The sequence below is a fragment of the Montipora capricornis genome, chromosome 2 (genome assembly GCF_036669925.1).
Source record: "Montipora capricornis isolate CH-2021 chromosome 2, ASM3666992v2, whole genome shotgun sequence".
NCBI classification, from domain to species: Eukaryota; Metazoa; Cnidaria; class Anthozoa; order Scleractinia; family Acroporidae; genus Montipora; species Montipora capricornis.
This window is the reverse complement of record NC_090884.1, coordinates 57,521,911-57,536,910: the sequence shown is the minus strand read 5'-3', so window position 1 is coordinate 57,536,910 and position 15,000 is coordinate 57,521,911. Positions and strand designations below refer to the sequence as shown.

The following is a 15,000-nucleotide window of genomic DNA, read 5'->3' as shown; positions in this document are numbered from 1 at the left end:
TTGCTCGTAGGCTTCCTCTTGGCCTGATCCAAGATCAATGTTCTGTGCAGTTGCTTGGGTCTTCCATTCTACTGTCAGAGTTTATCAAAGTACTGTCAGTGTAATGGTTCACTGCTTCTGATTTAAGGTGTTTGTAAGATACTTTTGCAGTCTCCTGATAAAAATCTTTTGGAATCCTAGATCATAGCAGGAGCTCATCTGTGTTTCTGACCATCGATGCCGAGCATTTACATGACCAGTAATGCTCATGTATCATTTCGTTCATTGCTTCATTCATCGTGGGAACACTTGAATCCACAAATGACCAGCTTCCAAATATATTGGCTTCATGGCTCAGTTGGTTAAAGCGTCACACTCGTATCGCAAGATCATGGGTTGAGACCCTGTTGAAGTCCTGAATTTTTCAGGCTTTTCTACGCAATTGCTAGAATTGTTTTCATAACTGCGAGGATCATAACTTCACTTGAGTTCATTGTATTTCTGCAAAAAAAAGGAAATGAGAAAACTTTAAGGACTTTTAACTTTTACGGAAGATGAATGTGTTGTTTGGTTTTAAAGGAATTTACATAACAGACAAAATATGCAAGCAATGGGACAATGAAAAGTGTGAAAAGATATTTTCATATCAACAACTGGGGACTTTTGAAAGATGTATTTTTCAGCATGTAACATGCAAACCAAGAAAAAAGAAATCAGAGTTCCTTTAGTAAGAGTCTTACCTTGATTCTCTGATAACTAGTTGATTGAATTTTCATCCGAACACCTAAAAGAGAAAAAGATATCCAGATTTTATTTTTATGAACAAGTATTTGTTATTGTAAATAAGGTAGGCTCTATAAATATTTCTTTTATTGTTTTTAGAAGAATAATAATGGTAATAATAATAGTTCATAATAATTATAATAATAATAATAATAATTATTATTATTATTATTATTTTTATTCTTATTATTATTATTACTTTTATTACTTTTATTTTATTTTATTATTTTTTTAAAGGGGAACTGAAGCCAAAAAAGAAGGATTTTTTGTTTAAACTTTAGACCATACACAATAAAGTTTTCAACTTTTTTCCTGGCATATCTGTCGCTCTTCCACCTAAAAAAAAGTTTTATTCCAATTTTAGGCTATCAGTATTGCGGCTCAGAGTGGAGGAGTCAGCGGTCATTTTTGCAGCTTATGATGTATAATATGGGGAAGACATGTGAGAAGCAGTATTGAGATTGATGTTTGTTGTTGATACTGAGGCCACGAAGAAACAGCAAAGTAACAGAAAATATCCATAGTAGGACTTGTGTTTACGTTGTTTCTCTTGATTACGCAATCTCTGTTCCCCGTATCATACCTCACAGCAGGCGCCTGACTTAGTTTTTGAGCCCGCCCTGAAAAGGCCAAAAAAGTGGGAAAAGCCCAACTTCGAACGTAATTTTGTCGCAAAAAACAGGAAACGAGAAGAAGTAACTCCACAAACTTAACTTTAATTATGTTAGGCTGATTTCCAAAAACAAGAAATGTTGGCTTTTCGCCTTCAGTTCTCCTGTAATGGTGATCTGAACTGGGAAGTCATATTAGAAGCATGGCTGTCATTTATAGTTATTAAGAGTCCTGCCTGGGAATATCTGAGTAAGATGAAAGATACAAAATAATATGTAAACTTACCTACTTGTGGTGCAGGACACAGGCAGGGGGTGAGGCACCATATGGTGGTGCCTTGTAAAATGCTTGTCAACAGACCTCTGAAGTCTCCCATTCTGGTTATAAGAACTTCTAGCTTAGAAAGAGAGATTGTCTCCTCAGGTTCTTGGGCAAGTTTGGAAGTTCTTGTGGCATATGAACATGATCCTTTGTGACAAAGGAATTGATAGAATTTACCAACTTCTACAAAAAAATTTTCTTGGTAATTTCAAATTGATTGACAAATGATTATCAAAATCTCTGCTTATTCCAAAACAATTACATTATTGTGTAACATGGTTTTCTCTCCACTGGTTGCAGAGCCTTAGATTTTAATCTGCTTTGCTTAAGTCAAATGATGCCATACAATAACAATAATAATATTATAGATAAATGTTTATAATATTTAAGACAAAACTGATGAAACTTGTCGAGGTGGTGCACCAATTTGTCTGCTTTTGAGGACACTGTGGTAGATTAGGATTTTATGAATTTCCAGTTTTGTTCTAGCTGGACTTGTGATCTCTTTGCCAGGTCTTTGCGACACCTTTTTTCAAAATCTCTAGAAGAGTTCTTTTCATTGTAAAAGATCCTTGCATGAAAGTTTCATAATATCATTTTAGTTATAGCTAGCATATGGATATTTTAACAGCATCATGGTTCCTGCCAAGACACATTTGTACATTTATGAAAATTTTATATTTACAGTTATTGCTATAAATAAATATTATATGCTTTGCATGACAGTTTAAATAAATAAAAATATTTAAATATCTTTGTTATATTTTATGGATATTTTAACAGCATCATGGTCAGAGTAGTAGACACTAATTACAGTATTCTCTGTGTCAAATTTTGTTGTTTTTAGGTAAATTTGGTCAAGTATGTTTCCTGATGAGACAAAAGTTGGACTTTGTACAAACTGTGAATAACCTAGATAGGTCATTAAAGCTTTTAGCGGTCTTATGCTATCTTCATTTAAGTAGTTGATATTGAAATCACCAAGAATGATGTCAATTGGATAAGTGCCAAGGATATTTCGTAGATGACTTAAATACTGTATTATATTTGAGTTGTTCTTTCGGTAAAGAAAAAGAACTGTAAAATTGGGACACATAGTTGTAGATGTATTAAAATTATTACAAATTTCATTGCATTTACTTGTGGAAAGTATTCATGTTCCTTAGTTTCTATTGATCTTCTGGTACACAGTGCCAAACTTAAAAATCTATCAGTAGGATGATCTTGCCTGTAGAGAGTAAATGGTAGTAGATGAGATTTTATGTCAGTATCATTGCTATAAGGAACAAGTTGTGTTTCTGTCAGTGCAATTAGATCACTGTTCTTTATGTTTGCATCATACTTGATATCTACACTATGTTTTTTGAGTGATCGTATGTTTAACAGACATAGTGAGCATTGAATTATCCTTATATTTTTCACTAGTTCCCATGGTTTTTGAGGTTTCTCGCAGTCTTTCATATTCTTTATGTACCCGAGGATCTGCTTTCACATGTTTGCTGTTAATTTTTCCTAGAATGTGAATACCATTTAAAGAGGTCGCTCGGCTCAGTGCAACATATACCTGACCATAATTGAATGATCTCTGTTTGACCAACTCAAAACTAATGACGTGCCTGTTAAGTGACAATGCCTGTACGTTTTGAATGCTAACAGCGTAGGCCAATGTTAAAGGGAATTGCATTCTCTGTATTTCTGGAGAAGAAGGTTTATTTGGATGTACTTTAAATTTTGCTAGGACAGGTTCTATGGGTACAACTCTGTTTTGTCGCACAAAACTGCTAGTACTCTTTTGAATTAAATTGTTGCCAGCTTTGGCATCATCAAATTTTACATAGATAATGGTGGGTTTTTTGTTATTTTGATTTACTTCAATTTTAACAACAGTTCCTAGTTGACTATTTATAAGTCTATCTGCAATATCAATGTTGTTGGTTAACATAACTCTAGATTAGATTCCTTTATACAGATATTAGCATCAAGTCCACCAGTTTCAGACCTGGGTCTAGCTAAAATTCTGTTAATATCTTGCTGTGATACATTAGGCGGGTACTGATCTGTGGCTTTAAGGTTCAACAACTGTGCAGGTATTTGGTGCAATTTCATTTCATTGTGTCGATTGACTGGATTATTTTCAGCCCAGATGTGAAGAGAATCTGAAGGGTAATTAACATCTGATGGATCTATAGATCTAGATTGGATGCACTTGATATCTTCTTCAGTTTGGGTTGCTGTACGGAACCTATTCAGAAGTTCAGCAAATGGTTGGTCATCCTTCTGCCTCATGATATCAACAAGCTCTATCATTGTGAATAGGTGCCATGGGTGGCACAAGTTAAACACATCATTTTTGTAATTTGCAAAAACAGGTTTCCTGCGTATTGGTGGTAGTTGATACATGTCACCAATAGCAAGAATGCTTATGCCTGCAAACAGGTGAACATTGATGTGCCAACAATTTCTTTTAGTCTTTGGTGGATATGAAGCAAAGTATTGTTAGCAACCATAGAGATTTCATCTATTATGATCAACTCGAGGTCAGCTAGTAACATTCTCATCTGTGTTTTCTTTTGGTCAGACATTGCAGATAAATTATCACCTGTTTCTTTGGGAATTGCCAAGGCAGTGTTTATTTTTGTCCCATCTATGTTAATAGCAGCAACTCCAGTAGGTGCCATTAAAAGAACTGTAGGTAATTCAGGATTCATCGGAGGATGGCTAAAGGTCTTTGTGACAGTGTGGTAGATTGTTTGGATCAAGTGACTTTTACCAGCACCTGCTCCACCAGTTATAAATAAATGTATTGGTTTTACTTCTTCAGGTTTTCGACTATTCATGTTTTTCATTTTACTTCTACACCAGGTGAGAATTATATCATAAGCATAGCGCTGTTTTTTGTTCAATGATCTAACACACTCCCGGAGCTTATCATCACTAATTTCTGTTGGCTGGCTGTATGTTATCATTCCAAGGTTTGAATGATTCTAGTCTGATGATGAAACAAGATGTGTAGGTAATAGTTCATTAAATGACTCGTTGGTGCTGAATCATCTTACTCTTCAGATTGTAAATCTGCATTTTCCTGGTCATTCATAGAATCATAGCTGGAGTGGATGATATTGCCCTGGTTATTTCGAAGAAAATCAAGGGCTTCTGTAACAGCATCAGCATCAGGCTCAAAATTCTCTCTGTTTCGTTCCACTACAGCTTCCTAAAAGACTTGTTTCATCTCTCCATGGGTAGTAAAGCATCAGGAGATGATGAAAATACAGTTCAGGTTCTTTTGCTTTGTTTGGCTTGTGATATCTTATAACAGCTTTTGCTTTTCTACACTTCATAACTTCATGCGTGTTCATTAATCTTATTTTGTCTGGAGGTGACGTATCAGGATCACAATTGTGGTGTAATTCAATGACATCGTCAGTCAAAACCTCAGGTTGAGCATCAGCTGTTTCTTGGCAGTCCTTTTTGTATTCTTTATAATAGTATGCAGCAAACTCTGCAAGACATAACTTATCTACAGAAGGAATACACTGTGGTCTTAAAGTGTATCGATCAATAATATTTGATTTAAAGATATCAGTACTTTCATTATCGAGTTCATCAAGTTTTTCTGGTGATTTTGCAATGCGTACCCTTTTTTCTGGTAGATCAGTGCTTACAAAAACTGTTGCATGGAATATCTTTTGTAACCATAGTTCAGGCATGCATCTGTAAACACATTCTTGTGAACTGACTTCTCTGGTAGAGAGGAAAGCAGCACCAATTCTTTTTAAGCTATCCCTGACACTCAAGTTTTCTTTCTTAGCTTCCTTCGCAGCATTCATAATTGCCTGTGAGCATTCAGTCTCATCCTTGGTAAAATATGAGCACACGTAAGTTATGCACTTGTAGTAGTTAAATACATGTTGCAAGTCAACATTCGCTCTAAACCCCTTAATGCCGGCAATAAAATAATTATTAATGAAACAGCTGTCTGTTGGTCTTCTTAGGTGCAGCGCATAGTCTGAGTCAGGTGAAACGGATAAAGCCCAGTAATATTGCTCTTCAGTTATGTTTACAGATTTGAAAATATCAGCTTCTGTTAATGTAGGATCATAGTTTGCCTTACTGGGATTTAACACTTCATCTATTTTTTTCTTTAACTATTCTAAGGATTTCTTTTTGTCTGTCTATGGTACTCGTCTTTTTTTCTGGATTTAAATCATCAGAAAGAGGTTCAGCCACAATAGTCTTGTTTGTAAAAAAGTGCCCAAAATTAAACCTACATTTAATGTTTTTGTATTTTCTACACGTCTTTGAATCACTGTGCTTTTGGTAGGTTTTTACAAGCTCATGTAACTCAGAGTCTTGATTCTGATCAGGAAGGCATGCCTGCACATGTTCATCTATGAAATGGATGTAAGCTTCCTTGGTATCATGTGTTAGTTCAGGGCAATCTGATGTCCATATTAAGAGGCCTTCCAAGGGGTTTGAGCGACAAGCGACATTGCGTCAAAATGTGGCGACAATTTGTTAGCAAAGTACCGACAGCCGACAGAAGTTGACACGAAAGAAGCGACAATTTGCGAAAACGACAATCCATTTTTCATTTCGACAAAGCGACAACAAAAAAAACGACAGCGACAATTTCCTCCGCTGGTCAGGCGACAAAGGTACACAAAAGGATGCGACAAGGCGACAAGACTACCCCCCTTGGAAGGCCTCTATTAAGGCATGTAAGTGAGGAGAGCCTCTCATCTGAAACTCAATGCGGAGTGCATAGTATACTATTTTACCAATTGGGTTTGCATTAGTTAGAAGAATTTCAGTGAAGAATGTTTCAACTCTATATTGAAAGTGCTTAGCAACAACAACAGGATTTACATTCAGCATTGAGCATCTTTCACCATAAGATAAAGCATTAGGCTCGATTACCAGCCGCTGTTTCGGGAAATGAGCCAGCGCTCACTCCCGAAATCTCGGCTGGACGCGTGAGGTGAGCCATTGTTAATCTCCACCAATCAGAAACTCACCTGCACAAATCCGTCTGGCATAAATTATATGTTTTGGCTGCGAAGTTTTTCTTTGACCCGGCCTGTTCGAGGTTTACAGTGCTTTAAGGTAGGAAACATCCAAGATTGCGACAACGAAAAGTGTTCGAGAAGCTGGAGAATGGCAATTGTGACGTTTTCTACCGCCTGAGTTCGCAAACTTCACTGATTTTCCAGTTGGCGCCAAGGTCAAAATACGGCTTTCAAATCCATTGCTATTGCAATTTTCTCCTTATACTTCGCTAGTGCCGATGAGGTCGACTGAGAGCTAAAGCAGCCGAAGATTTCGTTGATGATTCGCCGGTTGAATTCAAACTCACATCGATCATTTAACCACAAACTCAAGCTCGCATCATCTGGAAACTTCGCATAGACGTTTTAAGCATTGTTATGTAATTTCTGTTTTCTTAAAATCAGTGTTTTGGGGATGTCTAATGCTATTTCCGCGCAACTATTAACTTCGCATAAATTATATTTTGAATTTACGTCACAGACACAATCTATCGCTCACGCGTCCAGCCGTCTCTTTTCGGGGAGGATACCCGAACTCGAGTGAGCGGCGGAAATCGAGCCCAATAAAGCATCAACTTGTTCATTTCTTAGATTTTTCCCTTGTGTTCTTGCAATAATCTGAAACAGTTCAGGCCACGTGAGGTCAGCACAGGATAATGTCATAAACCATGTTGGTATTCCAAGCTGTTTTACCATAGCTACTACTTCATACATAAATTTTTGCTAATAAGGTGTTGTTCCTGGAATTTGTCTCAAAAATAAATAAGCCCGATCTTGACAAATATTAAGATTTTGTAAATTTTGTATATTATTTGATCTTATTTGAGAAGCAGTAAGAGGCTGGCCATGCATTTTTTTCAGAGCAATATTGATGCTATCTGATACTCTCTTCTGTTCTATGATGAACTGAGCAAAGAAGAGATATTCGGGATTGGTAGCAAATCTACCACTGTGATGTAAAAGTCTTGCATTGAAGTACTTAACTGGCGATTTCTCGGTTGACAGAGTACCCATACTTTCCTTTTGGAAACAAAATAGGAAATGCTAGTTCTTCTCATTGCTTGTCTGACATGAAAGATACTTTATGTTTAATTTCACCAGTTGCAATAGCATATAGTTAATCTCCTTGAGATGATATATTATCATTTTGCTCAATAGTTACATGATAATATGGTATTACAGACTGCAATCACGTTTCACTTGTTGGTGCTCGATATTCATTTAAAGGATCATCATTTTCGTTATCTGCCAGTGTGCTGACAATCTCGCCATTTTCATTGTTTGAAGAAGTGTCATCACTTATACCAGATTCAGTAGAGTGGTTGTCATTATTCAAAGTTGAATCGTCTAAATTAACATCATTTTGTTGCAATGTTTTAAGATGCCTATCTATTTTGTCAATATCTATATATATATTATCATACAAGGGATTATTCATTTTGAGCCACATTAGAGCATTTAATATTAGTTGAGGTCGCACAGCTTGAAAATAAACATGTCCTCTAAACTCCATTTTTCTCTTTAGTTTCAACATGATTATACCTGACCTTTCAGGAGGACGTGGCAATGTAGTACATGTTTGATCACATTCAACTGGTTTATTGCATATTGCTCCTTTAATCTTCCTCTGTTGGCCTTTAGGCATTACCACTATCTTTTCAAAAACTATCCTCTGTGCTATTAATATTTGTTCAAGTTTTTCTAGTACTGAGAGTTCTGGTGGTATTCTATCAACTTCCAGTTTATTACCTACAGCTTGACATGGTACTTGCCCTTTTGAAACTCTTGCATGACATGTTCTACAGATGTATTGTTTGTCATCAAATTACTTTATCTCAGTGAAAAGACGTTGTAGGCTGTATTGATTGTCTTTAAGTAACATAACTGTTTTTCTATATAGGATGCGATGACAAACTGAACATATGTAATATGGCCCCTCTCTGATCTTATTCTGGAATACTGGTATGTAGTGATCCAATTTATGCTGAACATCGTTTGCGTTTTTTCTAGAAATTTTTGCTGCATCACTTATGCACTTTATTTTTTGCTTTTTTATAGGATTCATGCTGTAATATTCTTGTTTTTTATTGTTCAAGTATTGTGCCTTAATGAGTGGTTCCATTGCATCATAATTCCGCTTTTTTTGTTTATTTATCAGTTCTTTTTCTGCAGGATCTAGTGACTTGTACCACACTGCTCTGTTAGACAAGAGCTTTTCCTTTTCTGCAGGCTCTAGCGATTTGTACCTCTCTGCTCTGTCAGACAAGAGTTTTTCTTTTTCTGCAGGATGTAGGGATTTGTACCACTCTGCCCTGTCAGACAAGAGTTTTTCTTTTTATGCAGGATGTAGTGATTTGTACCACACTGCTCTGTCAGACAAGAGCTTTTCTTTTTCTGCAGGCTCTAGCGATTTGTACCTCTCTGCTCTGTCAGACAAGAGTTTTTCTTTTTCTGCAGGATCTAGGGATTTGTACCACTCTGCCCTGTCAGACAAGAGTTGTTCTTTTTCTGCAGGATTTAGTGATTTGTACCAATCTGCTCTGTCAGACAAGAGTTTTTCTTTTTCTGCAGGATTTAGTGATTTGTACCAATCTGCTCTGTCAGACAAGAGTTTTTCTTTTTCTTCAGGATCTAGAGATTTGTACCACTCTGCCCTGTCAGACAAGAGTTGTTCTTTTTCTGCAGGATTTAGTGATTTGTACCACTCTGCTCTGTCAGACAATAACTTTTCTTTTTTCGCAGGATCTAGTGATTTGTACCTCTCTGCCCTGTCAGACACGAGTTTTTCTTTTTCTGCAGGATTTAGTGATTTGTACCACTCTGCTCTGTCAGACAAGAGTTTTTCTTTTTCTACTGGATTTAGTGATTTGTACCACTCTGCTCTGTCAGACAAGAGTTTTTCTTTTTCTGCTGGATTTAGTGATTTGTACCACTCTGCCCTGTCAGACAAGAGTTGTTCTTTTTCTGCAGCATTTAGTGATTTGTACCATTCTGCTCTGTCAGACAAGAGTTGTTCTTTTTCTGCAGGATCTCGAGATTTATACCACTCTGCTCTGTCAGACAAGAGTTGTTCTTTTTTTGCAGGATCTAGTGATTTGTACCACTCTGCTCTGTCAGACAAGAGTTTTTCTTTCTCTGTAGGATCTAATGACTTGTACCATTCTGCTTTGCTAACCAAGTATTTTCGTTTGGCACTAGGTTCCATGTTTGCATAACTTTCTCTTCGTTTTTCGGCAAGTGAATTTTTCTGCCTATTGGATTTGTGTTTCCTTAATACCTTTTGTCTTAAAGTGCTTGACAAATTACTGTAACAGTTTAGAAATCTGATAATGTATGCTACCTCTAAATTATTAGTTGTATTGATTTTTGTAACAGTATTAGCAAAGGCTTGAAGAAGGAAGTTGCTGTCATTGACAGTTTGAAATTCATCTAAAGTTCCATCACTATGGAATATTATTAAGTAGTATTTGATGCTTTTAGTCTTAGAATTGTGCTGAAATATGCAACTTGCACAGTAATTTGAAAACCATATTATAAATCCAGTATTGCCTCTCGTGTTATCCAAAATAAAGTTCTGGAAGAGTTTGCTACTGCTGGATGCACAACTAAATATGCCTTCTTTTTGTGCTGTAAAGACAACATCAATAGTTGCATCATATATTTGAAGTTTGTTTGGAAATTTGTGTAAACAAAGATTTTCAACAGGACATGAAAATTGTTCCTTGTAAAACTCATTTCCATGGTCAATAATTGCTTCTAGAGTTTGTGAATTCCAATAAGTGCATGCCTTAACCACTGAAAAACAAATGCTATAAAACGATAAAGCACAACAGTGTCGTATAAAAGACTCATTGTTCCTTGTTGAAATATGCGCCATTTCTCCACCATCATCAGCAAGTTCTGATTGAGAGATTTCACTGTCCTCATCAACTAAGTGATTATTGTCCTTTTCTAGTCTTGTTATGTAAACACCTATCAGCTCAAACAATGTATTTGAATTTTCATACAGGGTTTGCAAATAACATGTGACATCCTGTATACTTTGTGCTTCTAATAATACACATGTTCCTTGAGAATGGGGCATACCAAATGCATCCCTAGCATGTGAATCAAATATTTTAAATTTACCACCTGGAGTACAGTACATAGAAACAGTACTACATTCAATTGTTAAAAGAAAGGATTGGTAGTTTTGCCTTACTAATGTTAGCAAAGCATCAACCAAAGGCATACAGAAACTCAAACCATGTATAATGGATCTACCATTCATAGTACCACTATAGCTTGGACTGTATTGAAGCTGATAATCTGTATTAAACACATTGAGCACTTCTGGTAACTCAGTTAACCACAGGAAAGTTTGTCTGGACAGCCTAGATAACCCAGAATACAATTCATTACCAATGTTCGTGATGTTGATCAAGTCCACTGATGAGATAATATTATTCCTGTAATTATAGATAAGTGAAGTAAGAGACATTGCTACACACTGAGTGCCTGCATTCTCGCCGAACAATTCCACATTGCCTTGACTATAAGGCGCTTGAATAGTTTTGGTATGATCAATGGGCCCAGGGTTTTTCTCTATATCATTTGACAGCTTTAACTCTGTATGATTCATCCTATGGTTAACGTTCTTATAAACAGATCTTACTGAAGTATAGTTACATCTAGGTTTCACTCTTCCACGGCGAGTTTTAGGTTTTTTCCTTCGATTTGCTGTCCACCACGTCCTTTGTGTACTCCTCTTCTTAGCAGCAGACCTTAGTCTCACATACAAATAGTCTAACTTACGATTAAGTAAACTCAATTTCGTAAATAAATATATGGCAGAAGATTTCGGTATGTTCTTTTTAATATATTTTCGAACTAATTTCCTGAAAGCTCTGCTCTTATGCAAGGCTCGTGATAGCTGTTTCACTGGAATTCTGCTTGGTTCTCGGTCCCTTTGTTGACGCCCTCCTACACATTTACAATAAACAAACTTAGCATAACGAGATCGAAGTTGCAAGTCACTTATTGATTCTTTATTATCAATATCCACAACAACAGATGGCTGTGCGGCATTCTGAAACATGTTCTCCTGTAAGGCTCGCGTTAGCTGTTTTGCTGAAATTCTGCTTGGTTCTCCATCCTTTTGAACAACATGGCGACGCCCTTTTAAACATTTACAATAAACAAACTTAGCATAACGAGATCGAAGTTGCAAGTCATATATTGATTCTTCATTATCAACATCGACAACAACAGATAGCTGTGCGCCTTTCTCAAATAGGTCACAGTCATTGAATGCATTCAAAATAGGTTCATCCAAACATAAAACGCTGCACCAAGCATGGTACAAAATGCTGACAACATTAGTGAGGATGATTCCAAACGAAACAAATAGTTGAAAATGAAATAGCATTACAGCTCGAAATACACAGAAATTCAGTAATTGCAGAAAACAAACAGCCATAAGAATACAAATGGATAGAAAATTCACCTTCTTTTTCAGAATTTTTTAAATTAAATGCATCCGGCTCATCAGACTATCTTTCTGCAACTCGATGGCGTCAGTACTGACTCACCAACTTTCGTCTCTCGGAGGCTTTCACAGTTCTGTGCTTTTCTTGTTTGGTATTTGGTTTCAAAGCAGTTCATATCAGTGTAGTTCATATCATGATTCTCATATATTTGCTCATTTAGTGCACATTTGTTCTCAATATAGCTTTCTCTCAGTTCGCGGACCGACCCGGGCCAAAACATTCGCTCAATGACATCTTTTAGTGTGGGTCTACCGCGAACGGCGTGTGCATAAGTGAGTGGTTTGAGCGTTCCCAGCAAGAAGCTCAATACAACAAAAAGCCACATGGCGACAAAACACGTAATAGCTGCGGTTACACTAGCCATTTTGCCCCTGGGTAACTGGCTTTTTCCCACGGGGAAGCATTTTCTTATGTGTAACCGATCTGCCCAAAGGGAAATAGCCTCCGGGAAATTTCCGTGGATACGTCAAAGAGAACAAAGAAATTGCCCATGACAGTTCCAGATGTAAGTCTTATGGTTAACAAGACCCCAGAGCGGCTCAACCAATCACAAGACTGCCGAACGCAAGAAACCACGTGCTGTGATGAACTGTGTAAACAACATGGCTGGCTTTCGCGCAATGATGTGAGTATTGTTCACGTTTCTATTTGTATCGTAGATTATACTTTTATTTGATGGCATTTCCTGTTTCTACAGTAATGATATCGAACAGGATCCAGCTAGTGCTGTTCAGTGTAGAAATGGATAACTGTTTGAGCAGCGTATGACGCAGCGAAGTGTTGAGCAAGCTGGCCCTTCGTACCTTGTGCAAGAACCGCCAAATGTAAATCAGTATCAGCAGTTTCCTTGTTTTCCCGTTGGAGGCCATTTCCAGTTTCTTCCATCTGGTCGTCCTTGTAGCCCAGCCGAAAGCACCAGCAGTTGCGGGTCTTTACCAAGTGAATCCACTGAAGCGAAAAGCAAGCGTTGTAGCTGGTCAAATCCAGAGGTGAAATGCCTGATATCAGCTTACAAACAACATCACAACTTGCTAAAAGCAACGAGAAGCGCTCATGGCAAGAAAAGTGTATGGGAGAGTATCATGGATGAATTTATTCAATTGTGCAGGGAAGCTGGAATCGACACATCGAAAACTTTAGTGCAGATTAAAGAAAAATGGAGAGGCGTATTCGATAAATACAAAAGTGTTAGTGACAACAACAACAGGACCGGACGAGACCGCAAGACCTGCGAATTTTACGATGACATTGATGAATTCATGGCCAGCTCAGACAAAGTCAACCCCAAATTTGTGAAGGAAACCAACGTGGCTTCACATAAGAGAAAAGGCAGTGAAGAAGTGAGTGCGGGCGAGGAAAGTGATTGCGTAGCAACAACTGCTGATCCTATTACCGATACGGAACCAGGAGAAGACGACAACACCAAAATCAAACAACCAAATCAAAAGAAAAATCCGTCAGGTCTTCAACGAAAAAAGCGAAAGACGACAAGTATTGATTCCACGGACACAGAAAATGCCATACTCCTCATGTTTGAGGCCCAGCAAGAGGCATTTCAAAGATCGGAAGAGAAAGACGAACGAATGCTGCAGGCCATGATGAAGTCTCAAGAAGATGTTCAGAGGAGACACCAGGAATTTACTGTCGCTGTTTTAGCGAAATTAGGGGTCATTTTCGCTTCCAAAAAGTAAATTTTACTTGTTAACTACGCGTTTCAGAAAATAGGGAGGTATTTGAATGGTTTTGTCAGCATTTGTTGATATTTGAATTTGAACGACTTTTATGCAAATTTTCTTGTTACTGCGTTACAGTGACACGGAATCGGTGTTTTGTTGAAATCACATTTGTTAGTTTATCAAGTTGATTTCTCGCCGCTAACTGAGAGCTTTCGTGATTAACTAGCTGCAAAGTTTATTTGAATTCATGTTTCGAATCACATATTAAAGAATTAGGCCTGTTTCAAAGGTCCTATTAAGCCGGTTTCGATTGTAATGTGTTTCAGACGTCTAATTTAATTCAGTCGCATTTTGTTAAAAACAAATTAGGGGGTTTGTATGTACGAAATAATTCAAATTGGTGTTTTGCAACGGTGTTCCAAACAGTTATACTTTATGAATTGAGATCGGCATAGCACCAACACGACGTTTGAAACGGGCCTTATTAAATAATTAACATGAAATTGAACGACTCCGTTTTGCAAATTTCAAATCTTTTCTTATTCTGCGAAAGTGCGCGCGAAACACCCCAAAGAGAGTCTGCCGCGAAGGAATATACAGCTCTTTTAGGACGGGGTGCGATTTCTGTTGATCTAAAAGTTGTTTTCCAGAGATAAAAGATAACTTTAACCATGATTTACAGGTATTGCATTCTTTTTCATGTAATGTGGTATCTGACTTTTTAACACGGTTTAAAGTCTGGCAAAAAAACACAACTTCACTGGCTTGCAACGTGTTCAATAACAGCTTGTAGCACACCTCTAGCAGCTTGTGTGGGTGCACCAACATCACTGTGCTTTTCATCCTCATCACTATCATCGTGGCCTCCATCAAATTCCTCATTTCTCATGATGCAGATGTTGTGTAAAACACAACATGCAACGAAATTGTATCCGGAATTCTCTTGTGGTCCTCGTCTAGGCGTTTCAGTAAAACTCTCCATCTCCCTTTAATCAGGCCAAATGCATGTTCAGAAATTATTCGTGCTTTAGAAAGTTCCTTATTGAACTTTTTCTG

General features: G+C 37.3%; 1 protein-coding gene and 2 pseudogenes across 1 annotated transcript; all 3 read right to left on the bottom strand.

Annotated features, from left to right (window-relative positions):
• Window positions 1-3,049: 3,049 nt before the first annotated feature.
• Window positions 3,050-3,981, bottom strand: LOC138037552 (ATP-dependent DNA helicase PIF1-like; annotated as a pseudogene).
• Window positions 3,982-4,115: 134 nt separating this feature from the next.
• LOC138037551 (ATP-dependent DNA helicase pif1-like) lies at window positions 4,116-4,661 on the bottom strand. Its single transcript, XM_068883460.1, has one exon. It carries the CDS (start codon window positions 4,659-4,661, stop codon window positions 4,116-4,118), a length of 546 nt encoding a protein of 181 aa, XP_068739561.1.
• A 9,194-nt stretch (window positions 4,662-13,855) lies between these two features.
• The window catches only part of LOC138037550 (uncharacterized), an 8,750-nt pseudogene continuing 7,605 nt past the window's right edge, over window positions 13,856-15,000 (bottom strand).